At 44.9% G+C, this 16,864-nt stretch overlaps 1 protein-coding gene across 11 annotated transcripts in view; it reads left to right on the forward strand.

Moving 5' to 3' along the window:
* The window catches only part of JADE1 (jade family PHD finger 1), a 61,219-nt gene that overhangs the window by 17,203 nt on the left and 27,152 nt on the right, over window positions 1-16,864 (forward strand). For 8 of the 11 annotated variants that reach the window (XR_004283299.1, XM_032333396.1, XM_032333399.1 and 5 more), the window contains exons 2-4: window positions 1,415-1,492; window positions 13,628-13,713; window positions 16,706-16,863. Coding sequence is in view for 10 of the 11 variants with exons in the window: in XM_032333394.1 (XP_032189285.1) it covers window positions 1,415-1,492; window positions 13,628-13,713; window positions 16,706-16,863 (322 nt within the window). In the remaining variant the exon portion in view is untranslated. Of the gene's footprint in view, window positions 1-1,414; window positions 1,493-12,644; window positions 12,988-13,627; window positions 13,714-14,056; window positions 14,100-16,705; window position 16,864 lie in introns of those variants that run through there. The other 3 variants (XM_032333401.1, XM_032333402.1, XM_032333403.1) reach the window with 3 other exon arrangements.

The raw sequence follows: 16,864 nt of genomic DNA on the forward strand, positions 1-16,864 counted from the left end.
TTGAAGAATCAGTTTGTGAACAGAAGCCCACAAAGCTTAACTGGTGTCTCGGGGAGAAAATATAAAGTGTTGGAATTACAGATTAGGGGCCTAACATTTGAGTCAATCATATAGGTCTCTTTTGTAGGTGGGAACTACACTGTGTAGACTACAGTGTATGATGGATTTCTGCCTTTTTTGGTCTGCTCTTTAGTAGGTCCATTTAGAGTGGAGCTTTGGGTTTCTAATTTCTATCTTGTTCTAACACAGTGGTTCTCCACATTTTAACCCACACTGTTCCTGTGCTCTAGGCTACAAGAAACATACCGCATTCCAATGCTCTGATTCCCAATGAGGGGGATCTTGGGATGTACTTTTCTTGAGGGGCTGGGTGTGTACTTCTGACTTGAAAAGTCCTTTTCTCATCAGGAATCATTGCCCTGCAGTAAGATCAAGTTCCTAAAAATACCAAGGGAATCAGTAATTTCAGTTTGGGAAAGCCTTTTGGATTTCTTTGGAGAGCCGCCTGTGCGAATATGACCAGGGAATCCATCTTTCTAAGTTCATTGACTGGCTTTTAGTCTCAGGTCACTGTCTGCTAAGTAGAGTCTCTTACCAGGTAATGCTGGAGGTCTATTATCACCGGGAAGGAGTTAGCAAGAGCAAGTTGGGCCAGGTGTCTGTCTGGCTAGGTTAGGTTGGACCAGGCTGTAAGGAATTGGGTGAAGTTCAGTGAAATAGGATTTGGTGTGAACTTGGGGGAGGAGCTACCTAAACTTTTTTTGATTTCATTCCTCACAAGTAAAGGGGAAGGGGCTGGATCAGCTACTATGTCTGGTTCCTTCCTCATGGAGCTTTGAATGCCAAGGGGACGGAGATGGCTGGAGGAGATAATTGCTTTCCTAATACCCCATTTATTTTGTTCCGGCAACTCCAGGTTATTTGGCTTTTAGGATTATTTTAGCAAAATTTGCCTGAGAAGCATAATCATGCCCAGTGCAGTGTAAATATTCACACATTCAGGCACAACTTCCTCCCCATCCCCCATATACACACATAAAATATGAATCTGTCTGTAGTGAGGAGGCACTGTGCTCATTGCTGCGGGTTTCTTTCTGCTTTGCTTGCTGCCAGTCAGCTAAAAAGACTCCTGGAGTAGTTGTAGTGATAATGTCATTGGAACTAGAGAGAAACGTGGCACCTTTAGGAGACCTACTGATTCGTGACTTCGCCACCCCTCCCCCTCTTTGAACCTGTTCTGTTAAAGATTGTACCTAATTATGTATCTTTGGTCTTTTGGCTGTTTACAATTCAAATGCTACTTAAAGCCAATTGTTTGCTTTTGTATGCTATAAATCCTGGTCTGCCATCTGAAGCACAACTTGATGATTGTGTATTATCATCTTGGGTTAAGTGCTGTCTCATTGCTTTGCAGGCTGCCTGCTGTTTCCCGGGGAGATCATGAAACGAGGTCGCCTTCCCAGCAGCAGTGAGGATTCTGACGACAATGGCAGTAAGTCCTGCTTTGTTGTTCTTGGAGCCTACCCGGGTTTGGGTTGGTGTAGAAACATGATTTTTTAATGTAATGCTTTAAATAGCTGAGGCCCTTCGCATATCAGGCAGGTCAGAGAAAGCCAAGGCCTCTGAGTGTGAGACTGCAGGTCTGTAACCAAGTCTTTCTGGTAAGGTTGACTGCAGGCGGGCATTCCTCAGGCTTCCTGTTTGTTATCCAAGGGTGAACAAGCCAGTTCCAAGAGTCACTGGCATGTCTCTTTTTCCTAAACATCATTTATGGCACTTAGACCTGCTATTTATGAAGAGGGAACTTAATTGAAGCCAGTTAATTATCAACTAGTCCAACCTGAGACAGGGGGTAGATTGAGTGTGATGTGAGAATATTAAGTATAGGTTTTTAGTGAGGCAAGAGTCCATGCTCTTCACTTGACTTTTAACGTGACTGTATTTAATACTACTCCTGTCTGCATCTCTGCTCTCTGGCATCCTCGTATTTTCACAGTGCAGCTGAGAACCAGAAGTTGGCTTCCAGGCAGTCAAAATAAATGTCATACAGCTTCTGTGTATTGAGAAGCTAACATACTACTCAAAAGAGCTCTTCTCAGATAACAAGGGAATTTTGTACCTAGCACAGTGCCTGAGCTCCAGCCTGTTGGCTTATGTTTTAGGTTACATATGAAACTAGGGAAACCTGCTTGCTCTGCTGCATGATGGGAAAGGTATTAGGCTGCTTTCAAGGAACTCTGTCTTAGACATACATAAAATCTAGGTCTGACAGTCATTAGGGGAGTAACAGAGATGTCTCTTTGACGCTTGTTGGAAATGTGTATATATATATTCAGAGGACATGAGGACCAGGGAAACACAGGATTGACATTTGGGCAGGTCCTGAAGGATGAAATAGTTTTTAGGCAAACAGGATTGTTTTCCGTCTTCTGGTCTGGAAGTCTTCAGCAGAGTAAAAGCTGTAAATTATAGAGAGCAAGGCTTTGCTGGTAAAGGTGGCCACATTGACAGCCATGAGAAACCTACTGGAAGGAACCATGAAAACCAGAAGACCTCAAACACGGCATTCTGTAGGGGGTTTTGGGGACAGGCGTGGGGCAGTGGGATGTAGATTTGGTGGCTGTTGGAGCGGTGTTGGGTGTTTGGGGTACATGGAATGCTAATTTGTGACAAGATCATGCAAGGCTGGGTTTGACAAGCTAGGGGATCGGGGACTTTGGGGGCAGATGGTAGGAGCTGCTGATGTTTGGCACAGGGGAAGAGTTAACTGGGTGAAGGAAGGAGAGGCATGGAGGTTTGGGGGCTGCAGAGAGCAGGGCTTTCCTTTAATTTCAGGGAGAGGTGTTGAGGGTGGGTGCCAGGCACAGGCAGCTAAAACCACTTGGGAGAGCCCTTGGGAGAGCCTTCTGAACTTCTTAGCGCTTGTCTGTACACAGCCCTCACTACCTGTTTTTTGCTCTGATATTTACTTAGGCTTTTTACTCCTTGAGGCAAAAACATGCTGATATTTCTCTTCTGCCCCCTGTGGTGCCTATCAAAGTGTCCTCAGGAGTCATAAGTACTCAATAAATGCTTGCTGTTTGCTTGAATACACAATTTTGTCCTACAGCAATTTTAAAAATGTCTTGCTTTTTAGGTTCAGAATTAATCAGAAGAAGGTTTCATGAATTACTTTCACATACTAATAATGCTGGATACAAGGCTTGGAGTCCTGTTTTAATATATTTTTTGGCATTAAGCAGCAGGTTTATGCTCACTGTGTTTGCTCTTGTTGCTGCTTCATCTCTTCCCTGAGAGAGCTGGGTTAGAGGAGGTTCTGTTGGAGGCACCTGGCTGGCTCAGTCGGTAAGGCATGCAACTTCTAGTATCGGGGTTGTGAGTTTGAGCCCCACGTTCGGTATAGAGATTACTAAAATCTTTTTGTTTTTTTGGTTTTTTTTTAAATATTTTATTTATTTATTTGACAGAGACAGAGCAAGAGCGGGAACACAAGCAGGGGGAGTGGGAGAGGGAACAGCAGGCTTCCTACTGAGCAGGGAGCCCGATGCGGGGCTCGATCCTGGGACCCTGGGATCATGACCTGAGCCGAAGGCAGATGCTTAACCGACTGAGCCACCCAGGTGCCCCCCTGAGATTACTAAAATCTAAAAAGAAATGGAAGACTAGGTTCTCCTGGAACATTCTCTCAGACTTATAGCCTTTCCCTCTCTGGTCTAGAGCTGCCCAACAGGATGGAACTGTTCTTATCTGCTGTAATTGAGGAACTCTAGGTTTTAAGATTTTGTTTAGTTTTAATTAATTAAAATGTACATTAAAAGAAGTTGCATGTGGCTACTGATGACCATGTTGAACAGTGCAGTTGTGGGCCATGGCTGTCTATTCCTCAGCTGCACAGAGGATCCTGATAGTCCCAGAGGCCCTTGTATGGGTCTGTTTGAGCTACCAGAACAAACGGCCACAGACTGGGTAGCTTAAGCAGCAGGTAATTATTTTCTCATGGTTCTGGAAGTCTCATATCAAGGTGTCAGCAAGTCTGGTGTCTTCTGAGGCCTCTCTCCTTGGCTTGCCTTCTTACTGTGTCCTCACACCATCTTCTGAGCATGTGCATCCTTGCATCTCTGCGTCTAAATGTCCTCTTAAGGACATCAGTGAGATAGGATCAGAGTTAACTCTAATGACCTCATTTTAGCTTAATCACCCCTTTAAAGGCTTTTATCCAAATGTAGTCACATTTTGAGGTACTGGGGGTTAGCCTCCAACATAAGAATTCTTGCAGCCCTAGAAAACCAGGTATTTCACCTAAATAGGATTTTCCACCTAGAACTCTTGTTAGAACAGAAGGAGGAAAAGAGTGCCCAAGTTCACCAAAATGTGTCCATCAAAAGTCACCTTAATGGGGGGTGCCTGGGTGGCTCAGAGGTTAAAGCCTCTGCCTTCGGCTCAGGTCATGATCCCAGGATTCTGGGATCAAGCCCCACATCGGGCTCTCTGCTCAGCGGGGAGCCTGCTTCCTCCTCTCTCTCTGCCTCCTTGTGATCTCTGTCTGCCCTCCCTCCCCCCCCAAAAGTCACCTTAATGGTTTGACAGCCATTTTCTACTTCTTCTTAATACATTTCTGTCGGGGCTCCTGGGTGGCTCAGTGGGTTAAAGCCTCTGCCTTTGGCTCAGGTCATGATCCCAGGGTCTTGGGATCGAGCCCCACATTGGGCTCTCTACTGGGCAGGGAGCCTGCTTCCCTTCCTCCCTCTCTGCCTGCCTCTCTGCCTACTTGCGATCTCTATCTGTCAAATAAATAAATAAGTCTTTAAGACAAAAAAAACACACACATTACTGTCTGTGCTGGCCTCCCTGAAGAAGGTAGAGTCAGAGCATTAAGGAGTATTAATATTATATTAACAGAGGGCTGGAGGGTTAAACTAGGTAGACCACAAAACTGGGTTCTGTCCTACTCAGGCTAGATGAGGAGATCATGACAGCACTACTAGAAGGTAGGTGGGCTATCCTTTTGTCATATACTTGGTTCAGTATAAAGTGTATGTTGATGCTGTAGTACTGGACTGTCTGTCCAGGCTTAATGATTTGGTAATTATGGTAGACGATGATACAGTAAACAAACAGGTCTCATTAAGTACCCTTGGAATCCCAAAGCTTATAAAAATACGTACATATGGACACCATGGAATACCCTTTCAAACCCTCTCTGAGGGCAGTTGCTTCACAGCAGAGGCCTCTGGTACCAGTTGGCTTATTTGCGTTGGAGCCCATCTTTTTGTGTAAGTCCATGGTGGTTTGATTGGGGTGCTTTCTGCCCTTGGAATGCGGTCCCTAGAACTAGTCCCGCCCTCAGGGAGGTCTGGGCACTTGGAAAGTCCTGATTGCAAGAAGGGTTGGGTGTGTGCAGTGGCTGCGCCCCAGCCTCTCCAGCCTGCAGGCCTGACAGAATTTTGGCAGCAGTTCCCAGCCCAAAGCAGAACTTGTCCAAGTGGAGGAGAGGCAGCTGCAGACGTCAGTGTGGGGCCACAACACCAGCCGCAGCCACGGCGGGGCCCTGTTGGCCTCTGGGCTGGAGTCCTTTGCTTTGTTTTCTGGCCTGATCCAGGGAAATACCAGTGTGGTATTTACAGTTGGGCATTTTCTGTGCCAGTGCAAGCCCTCATCCAGCTGCAGTTGGAGTTGTTGAAGCCTTTCTCCAGGTGCCCTGTGGAGGGCTGCCTTACAGTTAGACAGAATAGCATTGGGGTGTTCACAGGCTGTGCCTTGTAATAGCTGGACTCCTGGGACTGGGTGGCCCTCACTAGGTTGAAGTTACATATTGTGCCAGGGTGTGGCCCCGGGAAACAAACCCTTCATTTCCTGCTTTCCAGCCCAGGATCCTCTGTCCTTCGGAGTTTTGGGCAAATGTGGGAATGGGATCCACCAGCTATTGTCAGTATTTCCAAAACCTGAAGGAGATTGCATTTTTTATCTTCAGCAAACCTGCAGAGGCTAATTAAAGCATTGAGTGTCCTTTCTTTTGGCAGGAATTATGGATTGTTATCTCAGGCCAATTAACAGCTCTAATCACCATTCTTCTATTTTTTTTTTTTTTCTGTAAAAGTAAGACAAGAATTAAATATTACTTAATGAATACTGTCCATTTGCCACACTTTTTTTTTTCTTTTGAAAATATGAGATTTTTGGCTGGAATAAGGGAGCCAAATGTAAATGGTGTTTTTGGGTTTTTGGGGTTGTTTTTAAATGTGCCTCTCAAAGACACAGAGGGAAAGGAAAAAAAAAATCTCTTTATCTATTTATTTATTTATTTATTATGAATAATGAGAGAAGTGTGCTGACACTTTAAAGTTTTTCCTGAAGTTGTGAAGCAGAGCTTCCTTTTCCTGTTGAATTTCATAACTGTCAGGACTGTTGACTTCCCTGTGGGAAGGCCTGGAGAGTGTTGCTGGGGGTCTGGAAACCAGGTACCTTGTGGACCCTCTGGTCACGTAGTTTCCACACCTGTACTAGCCCTGAAACATGTCGTCTTATCCAGTTAGCAGCTGAGCTCTGCTCCATCACCTGTGATGATGAATGTGCAGAAAAAGAGTGCTGAGCAAAAATCAGACCTACTAATTTTGAATTTAGTAACTCAGATTGATGAGTGGTAAACATAAAGTTATGTGAGGACTTCAGTTTTATTCCAGCTTACAGGTAAACAGTGAGAGAACAAAATTTTAGTGGATGAAATACACTTCTGCTTTGTACCTCTTTATGTCTTATTGCATTTAATGAGTTTCCTTCCATCTTTCCATAACTTGCTGTCATTTTCTTAATTCAATTGGCTGTGCTTTGTTACCTTCATGCAGGTCTTAAGTGGTTTCTCTTTTGCATGCTTCCACTTCCATTCATATTTGACTGTACTTTTAATTTGTTCTTTCCCCCCATCAGTTGCATCTTGTGACACTCAGGGATTGTGTAGGCATTATTGAAATGTAGGGGATTTTTGGTTCAAATATTGCAGAATGTGTACTGACACACAGAGGTGGCTTTGCCCCTTTTCGAACCCAACGTGTGGCTTGGCTTTGAGAGGCAGAGCCAGCATCTTCTTGGGCTATAGGAGCAGTTAGCACAAAATGATCTAGTCCATGGGCTAGTCTTCTGTAGCCATTGGACTTGGATGTCGGCAGGAGCGCTGGGTAAGGGAAACACATGTGTGTTCGTTGGTTGAAGGCACAAGTATATCTATTTTGAAATATTCCTGAGCCAGTTTTTTGGATATATGCATGAAGCTTTTGTATTTTGGAATGTGGAAGTGAGTTGGACCGTGGAGCTAAGCTATGCTGGGATGGAGGAGATGGGGAAAGTGTAGGGTCAGCCCCTGCAAGAAATAGCAATTATATTAGAGTCTTGTCTTCTATCTATCAATTAAAGCAAATGATTAATAACTACGTTAAATTTGCTTCCTTTCCAGTGGGAATTTCCACAGCCTTGCTTTATTTGCACAGCGCTGTCCCTAGCTTTGAAGTAATGCATAAGGGTGTGTCTTGGATCTGTGCTTTTATGACACCAGTTGCCCTGCGGTCCGATACTCCTTGGTCCCTAAGTGCCTTTCTTTGTTACGCTGGTTTAACATTCCTGAAGACACCAGCATGTGATGTAGTGTCTAGAAGCAAAGCAGTGTTGGAGACCTAGGAGATTTCGGTATTTGGTGAGTGGTGCAGTTCTTTCAGAGTTTGCATTTTGTGGTGGTGTCAGCACCCAGACCACCATTCGTTCTGATTTCTGAACCTCTCATGGGCTCCACAACCTGGCTTATCACACACGGGTTACCAGTGGAGTGTGTGCAGTAGGTAGTAGATTTACTCTTGAGGTTTTTCCTTATTTTAGATCTAGGGCAAGAAGCATGGCTATTTTTAATTTCAAAGGAGAATGTTCGAGATACCTGCCTAGTAGGACCCGAAAAACAGGGTTGAGTGCTCTGTGCACATACGGAGTCCATGCTCATGATGCTGTGATCTGTAAGTTTTTTATAACTTTGATTGTTACCCCACAGAGCTCTGTTTCAGTGGGAGTTCGGAACCATTAAAATAAGATGCTTTGTCTAATCATTCTTTCCAGTGTTTAATAGAGAATTGTTCTTAAATGGTATATATGTCTAGAATTTTTAAAGTCACTTAAACTTGTCACTAGAGTGGACTTTAAGTAATGCTGTTTTGTGTATGGACAGTGAAGTAATTTTAGACATCATTGTCAAATTTCTAGAGTTCCCAACTCCTCCTGAAAGCAACGAGAAAATAAAAAAGAATTTTACTTGCTATATTCTTAGTTTAATTTGCCATTAAATGTTAACATTCTGAAAACAAAAACAAAATGCAGTACCAACAAAGTGTGATCTTAGCACATGGTTTTTAAGAACTTAGAGGTGTCTAGAGGTTTTGCTGTAGCATAAATCACTATCTCCTGGTCCTTGTGGGATTTGAAATACTCTTGGTTCTGTTTTTTGTTTTTTTTTTTCACCCAACATACTTAAAAAAAAAAAAAAGATTTCTGTAACTTAACTTTTTTCTTTTTTTAAATTAAAAGGGGTTGCAAATTATTTTGCTTGAGTAATACTCTGGGAGCTTCTTGACCAATTGAGAGAGCATTGCTGTGGAGAGAACTGGTATAATACTGTCAAGACCTGAGTCTCTTGGCCCGTAGGCTTTCTGTGAATGTTTCTGTAGATGCTGGTGCATTCCTGTCAGGAGGCAGTGGCCCCAGCAAGTTGTCTTTAAATGCATTCCTTTTTTTTTTTTTTTAATTATTTCATTTATTTATTTATTTATTTGACAGAGAGCTAGAGTTCACAAGTAGGGAGAAGGGAAAGCAGGCTTCCTTCTGAGCAGAGAGCCTGATGCGGGGCTGACCATGACCAGAGCAGAAGGCAGAGGTATAACCCACTGAGCCACGCAGGCACCCCTTTAAATGCATTCTTGCTTTATTTTCCATGACCTTGTTTTCCCAGAACTCAAAAACATATCTTTTTTTTTTTTTTCTTTAAACCTGTCTTCTAGGGGCACCTGGGTGGCTCAGTCGGTTGAGTGTATGGCTCTTGATCTTGGCTCAGGTCATGATCTCAGGGTTAATATCCATTTCTGAGTTGGGCTCCTCACTCAGTGGGGAGTCTGCTTGAGACTCTCTCCAACCACCCCCGAATTGCCCTGCTCGCTTGTGTTGTTTTTCTCTAAGATAAATAAGTAGATCAGTCTTTTTAAGAACAAAGCAAAACCTGTCTTCTAGTAAGTAAAACAGGTATATTCTTGGTGCCTGCCACCTTCAGTTTTTGAGTTACAGTGGTGGTGATTCTTGTTAAGCATGGCTGTTCTCAACAACACTATACTTTTTTCCACTCAAAATTTTTTTTTGAGAATCTGCTGTGTGCACAATACCAACTTAGGTATACTGTATGTTGTAAATAGTCACCTCTGACTTGGGCCTGATGGCTCTTGACAGTGCTTAAAAGCAAGAAAAACCAGAAAAGGGATTACAGGTAACAAATACCTGCTGTTGGACATGGAAGGATCCTCTAGTTCTCTATGCAGATTCTCACCTATATGCAAATTACCTGTGTGAAGTAAAATAGAGCATTATCTTTTCCTTTACTGTTAACGGGTGGTAGAAAATCATCACTTATTTTCTGCATGCATTTAAAGTATGAACTTTTGTTACATTTTGAAATGTTTATACGCATGAAATCATAACACTCAAGATACTCCTTCTATCTTTTTCCTAATCAACCTCAGATCTACTTTGTCACATAGCTTAGTTGTTACCTTCCAGAGTTTTGCGTAAATGGAATAATGCAATATGTATTCTTTGTCTTTCATCACAGAATGATTCCAGCATCATGTTGTATGTATCATTAGCTCATTTTATTTTTTCTTTATTGCTGGGTGGTACTCCATTGTATGCATATACCATAATTTGGTTAGTAAATTGTATGGATACCACTGTATGTTTACTCATTCAGTTTGTGGATATTTTGGTGATTACTGGCTTTTGGCTCTAGCGAACATCCCTTTTGTCAGTTAAAATTTAAATTTTGCCTTTTTGCCAGTCTTTAATAGATTACTTTTTCTCTTCTTCCTTTTGCATTAGTTAAATTAGAAGGAGGAGGGACAGACTATTTCTGGGTGGACCAGCATTTCCCTTGGATATTATTACTATCAGATACCAAATTTGGAGCATCTTTGGATTCCTGGTTTTAAAAGCATATGTGGCCCAGACATTTTCAAAAATATAAAAGCAGTCCTAGGAAAAGTTTCTAAGTGATTGCCATTACTTGGATTGTGTTCTTGGCCAGCAAAACTGTGCACTTCCTGGAAATCTGGGAAACTACCTGGGAGGGACTTCTGACAGATCCCCAAGAAGAGGCAAGAGTGACAGAAAAACCAAGAATGAGCAAATTTGGGGGCACCTGGCTGGCTAAGTCAGAAGAGCATGTGATTCTTGGGCACCTGGTTGGCTCAGGGTCCTGGGATTGAGCCCCTAGTCATGTCAGGCTTCCTGCTCAGGGGGGAGCCTCCCCCCCCCCCCCAATTTGTGCACTCTCTCTCAATCTCAAATAAATGAATAAAATATTTATAAAAAGAAGAGCATGCAATTCTTTTTTTTTCCCCATTTTTAAAAAAGATTTTATTTATTTATTTGACAGAGATCACAAGTCAGCAGAGAGGCAGGCAGAGAGGCAGGCAGAGAGGGAAGCAGACTCCCTGCTGAGCAGAGACCCCCCCGATGTGGGGCTCCATCCCAGGACCCTGAGACCATGACCTGAGCCGAAGGCAGAGGCTTCAACCCATTGAGCCACCCAGGCGCCCTGAGCATCAATTCTTAATGTTGGAGTCCTGAGTTTGAGCCCCACATTGGGTATAGAGATCACTTAAATAAAACTTTTTAAAAAAGTGAGCAAATTTATTTTCTGCTTTAACTCTGAAAGTATTTGACTGTAAAGACTCCCCTCCCCTCACTCTATATTCATTTTTAAAGTATATCAGTGGAATGATTCTTCTAAAATTTCTGGTTTTCTTATATTTATAATCCTTTTCCTAGTAATTCAAAGGAAAGGGGCCTTGCCTTTTTGCCCTGTATCTTCTTTCCTCTCCACAAACAGTTGGGCATCATTCTAGAGTTGTTGTTTGCACTCTTCTGTCTGTTTTCTTGGCCTGTGTCCTGGCCGGAGGAGGGCCTGCAGGACCAGAGGGTGAAAAGAGACCTGTCTGAAGACATGAACCATCTGCCTGCCTCTCCAGGTTCCTGAGTTGGCTTCTGTCTCTACTTTTTCCGCTGATGACTGGACATAGAGCTTTTGCAAGTTGGGTTTGCACTCCTGTGTGCCCAGAATATTTCCTTCAATGTGGGAGTGAAACATTCTTACTGATTAGAGTCTAAAGAGACATACTTACTATTCTTTAAGGAAGAATTTTCAATATTTACAGAAAGTACAGTAGGGCCACCTGTAGGAAATGTAATTCTGCTAACCTAACAGCAGTCAGTTGACCCAGTAAAAGCCTTCAGAACTGGTTATCAAGGGTACTACCCCCATCTGTGTCAGAGGAGCCTGGAAATCTCCTTTAGTCTCCGTCATTGCAAATCTGATGATAGGCTTATGTGTAGAATCTGTTTCTTAATGTCTCCAAGGTCTTAAGGTGTTTTGATTCTGTGTCCCTCGTCTCTGGAATCCACAGAGATAAAAGCTTCCTACTTGAGTGGCAAATGATTTTATTGGTAGAAGGCAGTTCCTTTAGGTTTGGGCTTTTATTTTGCGGAGGTTTGTTAATTTCTGGGAAACAGTACAGTATATGTTCAGGTTAGAGGTAAGTGATGAGGAAGTTCAGCACCTGCCAGCGGCAGTTGTGAGGGCTGTTTTAGCTCTCTGGTGGTGGTAAGGTACCCACAGACAGGAAGCCACTGCAGTTGACCAATAAAACAAGTGAGAGGAGGCGGGGATTCTGAGGTATTGGTAGTTGCACTGAATATAACTCGGCCAATGGTTGGATGTATCCTGAGTGAAGAGAGTCTAGGATGACTCTTAGATTTCTGAATTCTAGTAGAAATGGTAGTGGTATTCATCAAAGTAGAAATAGAAGAGGAATAACAGGTTTGGGTAAAATGTTGAGGCCAGTTTTTATTGTGTGGAGTTGATTGACCTAAGGAACCCTGGAGTTGATGTCTTATCTGAAGGTGAACGTGGACCTGGAGCTTGGCAGGGAGGTAAGAGTAGAAATGCGAGTCTGACAGTCTCCTGGGCACATTGGGAAGACCCAAGGGCAGGGATGACAGCTCCATGGGGAGAATACTTGGAGCAAGAAGGAGAAATGCTAATGTGTTCAGGGTTCATAGAAGACTGAAGTTAGCACTGAGTAGATACCAGGAAAGAGAATTCCCACCCAGGCTGAGGGAGCATCTCAAGCAGGATAGAGTTCACGCTGCAAAAGAGGTCTTAGGCCTGAGAGGGGCTTAGACGTGGTGGCATTTAGGAGATATGGGTGCTCTGGTAGGGCTTCTGGATTCTGTGGCCTGCTGGGGGAGTAGCTGGATCGTAGAGCATTAGTTAGTTGTGGAAGAAACACACAGAAAAGACCCCGTTCGCACTTTTTTTGGGCAAGGTGAGTAGGCAATTTTAAAAGTTAATTGGCCATAGCACTTAGTCTGGTGCAGTCTGAGCTTCCCCGTTTCAGGCCAAGCAAAGTTCTTATGTTTTGTGGAGTCAGAACTGTTTTTTAATGTTTTGGGGGGTGGCATTATGATTTAACATAATGATCTGGCATTTAGAAAGTTTATTGAAAACTCAAATGCTTTTCACATTGTATTTTCCAATGTGAGAGACGTGGAATCTCTTGAAGTGCAGGCTTACAGATGAAGGCTCTGCATGGGTGATAGCTTAAAATGCCCCCTCCTGTGTGCTGTTACCTGGGCTACACAGCGAGGATGGAGGGATCTGGTTAGGCCTGCTCTGGAAAGTGTGTGGTTTAAGTAAGTACTGGGAGTGGAGGAGCATTGCCACTTATGTTGTGGGGAGGCGGGGAGGCGGGGAGGCGGGGAGGCGGGGAGGCGGGGAGGCGGGGAGGCGCTGAGGTCAGCCTTGCTGAATTTGGTTAAAAAAGCTCCTGTGGGGGGCGCCTGGATGTTTCAGTGGTTAAAGTCTCTACCTTCTGCTCAGGTCATGATCCCAGGGTCCTGGGATCAAGCCTCACGTCCGGCTCTCTGCTCAGCAGGGAGCCTGCCTCCTTCCCCTCTCTCTCTCTGCCTGCCTCTCTGCCTACCTGTGATCTGTCTGTCAAATAATATTAAAAAAAAAGCTCCTGTGGGAGTGCCGGGGTGGCTGGCTCAGTTGGTTAAGGGTCTGCCTTCAGCTCAGGTTGTGATCCTGGGACCCTGGGATCAAGCCTGGGGCTGAGCAGGGCTTAGCAGGGAGTCTACTCTCTCCTGCCCCCACCCCTACTCTCTCCTGCCCCCACCCCTTCTCTCTGCTCCTGCCGGTGCCTGCTCGCTCACTTGCTCACTCTCACTCGCCCTCTCTCAAATAAATAAAATCTTTAAAATAACCAAAAGCCTATGAACACACTGTGATTTGTGTACTTTTAATTGTTCCTCTTTGGATATTTGTCTTTAGGCCTCTCAACTACTTGGTCCCAGAATTCCCGATCCCAGCACAGGAGAGGTTCCTGCTCCAGACATGAAGATCGAAAACCTTCAGAGGTATTTCCTGAATGATGGTGCGACTGTGCATGTCCTACCGTGTGCATGAGTACATGTGGTTGGCACACACCTGGTTGATTGATATTGATGTCTCTGCAATCGTGGGCAAGTTATCTAACTACTTTGGCCTCAGTTTTCAAATTTCTAAAATGGGGGTAACACAGGTGTTTGCCTCATAGGATTCTTGTGAGGATTAAGTGGGGTTAATACACAGACGTTAATACATACTAAGCACTTAAAAGAGTGCTCAGTAGTAAATGTTAGCTATTATTATTAATTATATTCTTTTTTTTCCTTTTCTGTTTCATCTTCGCTGGCTCCCAACAACTTTTCCTCTGGCCAGGAGATCAGCGGGTTCGGCTGCTGCCAGTCCCTGCCAGCCTCAAGTTAGTTTTGGCCATGAATTTGTGGCTTATTTGGCAACAACCCATTGTAATTCTGGGAGTTTTGTTTCGGCGATTACGTTTAAGGCTTTTTTTTCCCCCTTCTTTTTCGATTTGTTTCTCATCTTCTATTTTCCTGCTCCCCCACATTTTGTTACCTACCTCCCTACCTATTATCTATTGTCTCTTTATTTAAAATTGCTTTTAGGTGCGTTTCTCTGCAGGCCTTTGTTGATTAGGGTCCTTTACCAGGCCTGAGATAGGTTTTACTTGACAGCCTTGGCCAGGCTCTGAGGATTTGAATGATTGCAGAAAGGGAATTTAGTTTATCCCAGTTTTCAGGTGGGCAGGCTGTGGGGAGGAGGGCCTTAGGTTCAGTCCCTGATTTTGTGTTGCCTCTTGAATAGATGGCTTCAGAGACTGCCTCCTCCTGTAGCTGCAGAGCCGAGGCCTGTGCTCCACCAGCTCTTTCTTTTTCTGGGTCTGTGATGGGAGTGCTGAGGGTCGCTGGCTGTATTGAGGTTAGGAGTTGTTAGTTGTGGATTACCATTCTCCATGAGGAATCGTAGTAGAAAACCATCCCAGGAGACACTTAAACATTAGATCAGACCTTCATGGGAAAGTGGCTGTTTTCGTGCCTTCGTTTTCCAGGTCTTTGTCATTTTTGATCTGCAGTGCTCCCCTCCTTTCCTGTGGGATCTGAGCGGCTCTGCCTGTCTTTCTTTCTTAGTTCTCTGTGCTGCCTCCACAACCAGTGTCCTCCCGTTCACGCTGCATGCGTTTCTGTTACTTCAGGACCATTGGATGGGGGTTAGGGTGGGGGAGCTAGTGCTGGGTCTGAGGGGCACCAGGCGGCAGGAGGCTGAGCGGCATGGAGGGCACCAGCCTTGTCCCTGACCCGTTTTTTTTCCCCCTCTGAAATTGTGAGTTGAACTCTTCGTTCGGACTACTTTACACGTAGGTTAGCGCTAACATTGAATTCTGCCAGAGACTGGGGAGTCCGCGTAGGGCATCTGTTTCAGTTCTTGACTGGCCTCCGAGTCTTTCAGTAAAGGAAGGGTGGGTTGCCTTTTCTCATATTGTTGCCGCAGTTTGATTTTCCTCCTCCTTTGGCTTACTCCCTTGTTTTTACTTGCAAGGCTTGGTTGGAATGTGTTTTTTAACTGATTTTGCTTCCTGAAGATGAAGACTTGTGATTTTTGTTTTAAAGTGCTTTTCTCTGTCGGGGGAGAAGGGCATGGGTGATACGGGTCCTTTGCATCTGGGCTGGGTGCCTGCTTCGGTGTCTCAGTGCTGCAGGGGAGCCTGACCTTGCTTGTGCTTTTGCAGACGGTGCACAGCCAGGTTATTGCTTGTTAACTGGGACTTGAGAAACGAGAAGTGGCATACCGAGGAAGAAGTCTGTGTTGAAAAAATGGCAGGCCAGAGAAATGGACTTTGTATTCAGACACTGCCCTCAGACTTTATTATGGTGAAGTTTATTAAAGTGATCACCAGTCTGAAAAGCCACCAGGAAAAACAAATATGGACCTATTAACAGGCGTATAATGTGAACTGTGCTTCACAGCTTAAGAAAGAACTCCCTGTCCCGAGAAGCGAGAGTTCAGCATTGTGACTTGTGTAAACAGAGAGTGTAGCTTACAGATGCAGGCTTGCTTTGTGCCAAATACAACTTTGGGCCAGCGCTAATGCCAGGGTCAGAGCTTCCTTATGTAGCCCTGAGACACTGGTGGACTGAGGCCAAGGCCCCGTCTGGCTGCCGGCACTGCACTTCTGCCCTTTTCCCAGTTGGGAAGAGCAGCCCTGCGAGGGCCACTTTTGCTCTCGTCTCTACCTCTGATAGATTGAGGAGCTCTGCCTGTACAGGGGTGCTTTGGAGTTTTGAGGGGTCGGTTTTAGGTGGGGTGAAGAGAGGGTAGCTTGCTTGCTTGCTTGCTTTTTTTCTCTTTCCCTCCCCTCCTTTCCTCTCAAATACTGCTTCCCTTATAGAAGTTATGCCAGGTAAACATGTGTAAACATGTGCTTTACAAGCCCTTTTTCTGACTTGACCCCACTGGTCTGTCGTTGCTTCTTTCCCATATTTTCCCCACATGTACTTATGTGTGGCACCTGCCAGCCAGGACCTGACTGCCCGGGTACCTTGCCGCAGGCCCTGGTGCTCTGGGAGGCAGGAGCTGGGTGGTGGTGGTCTGCGTATGGGAGAGGAGGCCTGGCAGTTCTGGGTTTTGGCTTGAAGTTGTTGCTTGGTTAGTGGAGTTTTATATCTTACCAAAAGGGCACCCTTGAGTGAAATCTCAGCAACCCTCTTTTGAATTGAGAGTTTCTAGAGTTTTGGGGAGGAGGACAACAAGGTTGCTTCACTGCTGTCAGAGATGCTGCAGGCTTATGGAGTTGATGAGGAAGTGAGAGGCTGGTGTGAGCCATTGCCGCCCCCAGCCTGAGAGGCCAAGGGCGCGGCAGGCCAAGGGGTTCCTGTAATAGGTCAGACCTGGTCTCTGCTGATATAGTGACCTTGTTACACAGCAGCTCCATGGTTACCCTGCAGCTGCCAGCACTCTGAGTCAGAATGCAAATATCACATGTCAGTGACCCTTTCTTTCCCTTTCCAGGTGTTTAGGACAGACCTGATCACTGCTATGAAGTTGCATGACTCCTATCAGCTGAACCCAGATGAGTACTATGTGTTGGCAGATCCCTGGAGACAGGAGTGGGAGAAAGGGGTCCAGGTGCCCGTGAGCCCAGGGACCATCCCTCAGCCTGTGGCCAGG

Source organism: Mustela erminea, chromosome 2, assembly GCF_009829155.1.
Source record: "Mustela erminea isolate mMusErm1 chromosome 2, mMusErm1.Pri, whole genome shotgun sequence".
Classification (NCBI taxonomy): Eukaryota; Metazoa; Chordata; class Mammalia; order Carnivora; family Mustelidae; genus Mustela; species Mustela erminea.